The sequence below is a fragment of the Hibiscus syriacus genome, unplaced genomic scaffold (genome assembly GCF_006381635.1).
Source record: "Hibiscus syriacus cultivar Baekdansim isolate YM2019G1 unplaced genomic scaffold, ASM638163v2 tig00110299_pilon, whole genome shotgun sequence".
Classification (NCBI taxonomy): Eukaryota; Viridiplantae; Streptophyta; class Magnoliopsida; order Malvales; family Malvaceae; genus Hibiscus; species Hibiscus syriacus.
In genome coordinates, this window is record NW_024062668.1 from 1,022,842 (window position 1) to 1,029,519 (window position 6,678).

General features: G+C 32.2%; 1 protein-coding gene across 1 annotated transcript; it reads right to left on the bottom strand.

The window, feature by feature from the left end:
• Positions 1-1,422: 1,422 nt before the first annotated feature.
• LOC120116554 (homogentisate phytyltransferase 1, chloroplastic-like) lies at positions 1,423-5,044 on the bottom strand. Its single transcript, XM_039137015.1, has 9 exons — positions 4,975-5,044; positions 4,821-4,868; positions 3,933-4,222; positions 3,692-3,775; positions 3,527-3,601; positions 3,083-3,166; positions 2,488-2,577; positions 1,814-1,915; positions 1,423-1,680 (listed from the first exon to the last, which is right to left on the bottom strand). The coding sequence occupies exons 1-9, from the start codon at positions 5,027-5,029 to the stop codon at positions 1,531-1,533; spliced, it is 978 nt and encodes a 325-aa protein (XP_038992946.1). The 5' UTR covers positions 5,030-5,044; the 3' UTR covers positions 1,423-1,530.
• Between the last annotated feature and the right edge of the window lie 1,634 nt (positions 5,045-6,678).

Here is a 6,678-nt window from a genome sequence, read left to right on the forward strand (position 1 = left end):
AATAATTAGGGTAAAGTATCAAAATAGATATTAAATCATTTTTACATATATTTTTAATCGTTGCTGTTTTAAAATTTATAAAATAATCATTAAACTTAAGAAAATGTTATAAAATTATCACTATATGTTATACAATAGTGATAAATTTTAATAAGTTAAAGGATTATTTCTATCATTGGTGTTGCTGTTTTCAATCCTCAATCAGGTTTTAGATCCAAATTACATCCAATACTACAAATAAATTTATTTAGTTAGCATGGTTACTCTTATAATGAGTACATGTATTAACTTGGTTAGCATTAGAGATGAATTATTTGATTGAACCAAGTGAAAAAAAAAATTGGGCTAATTGAGTTTACGAATATCATTTTAACATTTAATTTTTTTTTCGATTCGAGTCATGAATTAAGACCCAGTCTTAGCTCCTTTTAACCTTCATTAGGAACAAGATTGTCAATCACACTGGCCTAGCAACAATCACCTTATATTGAAGATAGCAATGTTCGTGGGGGAGAAAAAGAGTCACTCTTCACCCCCCCCCCAAACAATACCATGCCAAGGAGTTGTTTATAGGCGTTACTCGGTACGTCTAAATCTACAATTTCCGCAGACAAATGTTCTCGGATTATTCATTTTTTTTATATCTTCGACCCGACAGCATCTTTTGATCCTTGTGGATGAAACCATCTTTAGAGTTATGTAAAATGCTCCACCACTCACCTTATAAGTGGTATCAGAAGGTACTCCGCATAAAAGAGCTGGCAATGAGAAAGCAATTAGTTATTAAAAAACGAACAAAAGTTTCAAGCATTTTTATTCAATGAACAGCACATCGAAGAACTCGGTATACATTTGAAAGTCTCGATCAAGCCGCTAGAGCTCATAACTTTGGACGTGATAGAAAATAGAACACAAATATGGCGTGCTTAATAAGCATACGACACAGGTCGTTTAAACGTGATTAACACAGATGTTGAAGCTAGATGCCCCGAAACCAACCCATCACTAGTTAAGACCAACAAAATCATTAACATAAAGATTACTTTTCCAAGACAAGCAAATGGAAAAATCAAAACTCGCATTCCATCATATGAATCCGATATCGTTCATTTGATGAGGTTGGTCATATATGCCATGCTAATGTAAATATTAAAGCACACAATCTTTTAGAGAAAAAATGTTGTCATAAACCAAGATAGAGGATTACCTTCCATATAAACCTATAACATGATGTTATTGCAGCTTTGCGAAACACCATATGCCATTTCAAGAAGTGAATACGGTCCAAACACCTAAGTAAAAGTAAGACGGTCAAAGAATAATAAAAACTTTAAATGGGAGAGCCATTGTGCACGAAATGTTCATGCATTTTAACTCACCCGGTCTTGGCCCAGACGTACTGTGTAAGATTTGATTCCAAATATCTTATCTCCTTCGATATCAGGTATATCCTGCACAATATCCATCGCAAAAATAGAACGGCGGTTACCACTTTGATCATGAACTATTAAATGAATGGCTCGACAAAAATCAAATGCACATGAGAAGATACATCAATTCATTAGTATAGAAAGCAACATTTACCTTGGAAAGTGCTATAACTACGGAGAAGAAGCTCATGAATGCAGTAGCAAAAATTAGAGGCTTCGAAAAGATGATTGGTCTGCTGAATACATGGGTCTAAAACATCACACAAAATATTAAAGGACTTTAATTGATCAGACTGCTAAGAGGTTTGAAACGTCAATGTTTCAGAAAGATTTCTGCAGGAAAAATTGAAAAATAAAGAAGCAAAAAGAAGAGAAAAGGCCACCTGTATGTGCAGATAAAAAGCAAGTTGAACAATCACGGCACGAACAGCTAGGATGCACATTGCTGCAACCAATGCAAACCTTTTCCATCGCAATAGTGGCAACTGAATTCACAGAAAGTTTATTGTATCATAAAAACTTAAAATAAAAAAAAATGCAGTTAAATATCCTTAAGTCAGACCGTTGCAATAAATTTTGCGACTTGCTATAACAGCTGTATAGGGTTTTACTTGAAAATCTTTTTCTCTAGGCAAAGTTAAGAACTATGCTAATATTAGTTTTGTTAGGAGGACAATTCTTTTATCTTTGTTAATGCAATTTATTTCTTATTCCCCTAGTTCAAGGAAACTTATGGATCGATTTTTTGGAGCAGAGGTGGCGCAGAGGAATAGTGACCTATGTAGGACAAAGCAAAGCAACTATGGCACAGGGAAGCCTAAAACTTCCACACCTATTCATTTCCATCCCTACTCTGAATATAAAATTGTTCACAAAGTATTGTACTCATAATAGAAATATGCCTTATCTAGCAATCCTGAGAAGCGTGTTGTGCGGCTACTTGCAAAAGAATTTGAAACAAAGAGGTTCAAGAACAAACTATACGCACACTACCATGATGTATATATAATTATTGCTTCATGTATCTATTTGATTGAGAACTCAAAGTTCAACTCACATTGATTGAATATGCAGTCCCAAGCACAAAACTGACGAAAAGAGCCCAAAATAATGGCCATGAACCAACAACCCATCCAAGCCAAAAGCTCTGAAAATAAAGGATATATAACAAGCTCTTAGTTGTGAATCCAAACTGGTCGGGTTAAACATTAAAAATAAATAACTAAAAAGTTGGATTATTGGTATAAGGACCAAGTAATTCTATAAATGATGTAGTAGTTGTCAATAGTCCCTCCATTTTCCAATTGAACAAGCTTTCCCTTTCGAGCTATGTCCAATTATTGTCCCTTTTATTCTTTTTTTCCAATCCACATATAAACAGTTCAAAATGGATACCTAATGTGTATATAATCACCGAAATGCAGGTACTTGCACTTCTAGACATTAAAGTCTTATTCATTTCAATTGACAGTACCCCCTTCGATTTTCTTCAAATGTATTTAAGAAAAAAATATTTCACTTTCCATGAGGACAATATGATTTTTCCTTACACTGCTGACTGCACAATACTTCTCATCATGCAAAGATATATTCAACACAGAAGATAAAGGAATACGACAAGAAAACTTTGGCATAGAACAGATTGTGAATACCATGATGGAGAATGATGTGACAATCAAGATGCCAGTCAAAGTTGAATACTCCCCCGATGCTAATGGAAGATAAGGCTTGTTAACCTGCAACAGAAATATCTGGGGTTACAAAATTCATATAATTTATCCATCCACTCTCATTTCTGGGATCATGATCCAAGTAAATTATGTACTTAAGTCGTTTGTAGAAAACGGAATGGAAGTTACTGCATGATATGCCTAAAAAGGTGCAAATGCAGGAATTTTCAATAGAACCAAACACAAACAAGGATGCAGGAAACTGCAAGGAATAAGAAGGCATCTAGATTACTTGATCAGATCAATATTGACAAGAGTAGATTCAAACAATAGAGAAAGAAGATTTCAGCAAGATATAATGCAAATTCTTTCGTTCATATTTTAAATACATGAACTTCTAGTAGTTGTATTTTCATATCAAGCTACCTTGTCAATCTCTACGTCGGACAACTGATTTAGACCAACAATATAAATATTCATCATAAGGGCAGCAGCCACAGCCTGAAAAAATTTATAATAGATATGTAAGTATTATAACTACTAATTTACTAATAAATTTGTAAAAATGATACAGATGTTCAGCATGATCACCTCCAATACCCCAGTATAAAGCGGGGAAGAAATATCCGATAACTTCTCAACAGCAAGAAGAGAAACAGAAACGATGCTGAGTGCCTGAAAAGAGAAAGAAAATGAGCTCCAAAATAAAAAAGCAAATACAAAAAAAATGAAAATGAATTTACATTTTACAACACCAATATTACTGAAAGTCTGAAAGGTTTCAAATCCCAATATAATTTCCATGTATCGATAATGAAACCAAAAACTTAACTGTTCCTATAACCGTGTGAGGCCGTGAAAACCTGTAAAAAGCATCCAATGCATTTTTAACAAAATTCCAAGGGGTTTTGGGGCAAGCTCCAGGCTCTGATTCAAAAGGGTGACCAGAAGTGGCCTTCACCAGAAACTTTGTATTACTTTTCTGGGAGGCTGTAAATGTTTCCTGAATACCTCTAGCATGATGCTTGACAATATGTTGCTGAAACCTTTTAGTATAAAAATTTTCTATGATATTATTCGAATTGCATGTCGACACTTGCACTCGTCTGGAAAAACCTGCAACCGAGGGATTGAAATTATTAATAACATGCAGATAGTGGTTTTCTTTCCTTCTAACTGTGATTTATCTCGTTTAGGATTTTTCACGTAAATCTGTGGATTCTTGCTTTGTCATCTCATTTGTTTGCTTGTCGTCATCTTTCCGATTTCGTAACATATACCAATCTCCAGCTAAAATATTCAACTATCGTTTCGTAAATACATGGAGATCAATCAATAACCATTGCTAGATTTTGACTTCAATTTTATTTTCTTAAATCTAAGTAGAACCTTCACCAATAAACAATTTGAAGTCCTTAAAAAAAAGTTGGGCTTCAGTTGATTCTTTCTTAATTTTTTTCTTCTTTTAAAAATATATTTACCTTTTACTCTATGCATTTGCTTCGGCCTTAATTTCTCCTTTGCTATAAAACCAATTGCTTTAAAAACAAAGGAACAAGATTTTTCATTTTTTTTATACTAAATAAGTATGAAAACCTTGAACTTCAAGCAGCGAAACAATTTCTAATTTTTTCTCTCAAAATAGAAATATGCTAAAACAAACCATAACCCAAATCATGCGAAAGATTATAAATTTGGACAAAACAAAGCAGAAAAACACCTGGAAATTTATCAGGCTTCAAGTCTTTTCTCCTCCAGCTACTCCTTCCTAATTTGTATCGATTCCATGAGTAAAAAAAAATAAAAATAAACAAATTAACCCAAAAATAATAATAATAATATAATTAGCAAAAACAAAAACAAAAGAGACGGACCAGGTATGAAAAAAGAATGTCCTCCAGTAGAGGATCCAAGAATCAAAGCATCCATCGGAAGTATCGAAACCACCAAAAAAAAACTTTTTTCTTCACTCACGGAATCGAATCAAAGGGGAAAAAAGGGAAAAAGTAAGGAGCTTTAAAGAAAGGAGGAAAATGGGGTTTGGATGGGAGAAAGATTACAGCTAAAAAGTAAACGAAAATGGGTTGACTGTGAATGGAAAGTGAAATCGATAATGGTTTTGCAACAGAGGAACAAGACAGCGGCAAATACGGGAAAGCTCGGTAACTACAGGGGACATCGCTTGCACGGCTAGACCCCAAATCCCGTTGTCATTATGTATGGATTTCGTACGCATTTTGTTTTGTTTTGATCCGATAAACATTTCGGTTATGGAATTTGATTTGCATGTTGATGATAAATTGAAAAACTTCCATATATGCTTCATAACTTTGTGGAGCTTTTTTTCAATGTTAATGGTATTGAGTTGAGCATACACACAATTTCTTAAATCTTTGAATCATCCAAGAGAGATTGTGTGTTTAAATTTCGATGTAAGAGTTTAGAATGTTGTGAATAATTTAAATGATATATAAAAACTGAAGCATTAAATAATAGGGTAAATTATGTGTTTAGAACTTAAACATTAATTTTGGTTCATTTTAATACTTAAACTTTTAATTTTTTAAAATACCTAAAGTTGAGTTTTTGTTTTGTTTTAGTATCCGCCGTTCAAAATACCTAATGCTTAGGTACTAAACGTGTTAGGTTTTTAAAGACGGGTATTAAAATGAAATGAAAAACTAAATATTAAATATGATTCAAAAAAATTAAAAATTTAAGTACTAAAATAGACTAAAATTAATAATTTAAGTATATGCATAATTTACCGTAAATATTATTTCAATATAATAAAATGTAGGAACTCAATATGACAATTTCTCAAGTCTTTGAATCATCCGAGAGAGATTGTGTGTTTAAATTTCGATGTAAGAGTTTAGAATGTTGTGAATATTTAAGATTAAAGTCATAAATGGTCCCCGATAATAGGAATTACTTTGTTAAGTTTCTCGACTATTAAAAGTTACAAAATAACTACTCAACAATGGGAAGTTGTTTTGTTGAGTTTCTTAACTATTAAAAGTTATAAAATGATCACTCGACTATTCATTATGTTCCAAACTCGTCATTTTTTGTTAGAAATTTAATGATTGTCTGAGTTAGAAGTTAACATGTTGAGTAAGATATGATAGTCATTTGAGATTATGAGATAAGATTTATCATATATTAGTCAATAGGATAACTTAAAATGCCATAAAAATTTTAACCGAAAAGGAATAGTTTGGAAAATATTTAATAGTCGGGTGACTATTTTGTAACTTTTAGTAGTCAATGGATTGAAAAATAACTTCCTATAGTTGGGGGCTATATTGTTACTTTTAATAGTTAAGGGATTCAATAAAGCATTATCATATAATCAAGGATCATCTATGTACTCTACTCATAATTTAAATGTTATATAAAAAATGGAGTATTGAATAGTAGGGTAAAATATATGGTTAATATCTAAACTATTAGTTTTGGTCTGTTTTAGAACCTAAACTTTCAAAAAAAAATTAAATACTTAAAGCTTAGTTTTTGTTTCGTTTTAGTATACATTTACAAACTTTGATTTTTATTTCATTTTAGTACTCTTGTTC

Coding starts and splice junctions, on each gene's coding strand:
- LOC120116554 (XM_039137015.1), bottom strand. CDS start 5,029: ATGGATGCTTTGATTCTTGGATCCTCTACTGGAGGACATTCTTTTTTC. Junction 3,776..3,932: donor CTCACACGGTTATAGGAACA/GTTAAGTTTTTG, acceptor TTCTCTTTTCAG/GCACTCAGCATCGTTTCTGT. Junction 3,602..3,691: donor TTTATACTGGGGTATTGGAG/GTGATCATGCTG, acceptor AAATTTTTTCAG/GCTGTGGCTGCTGCCCTTAT.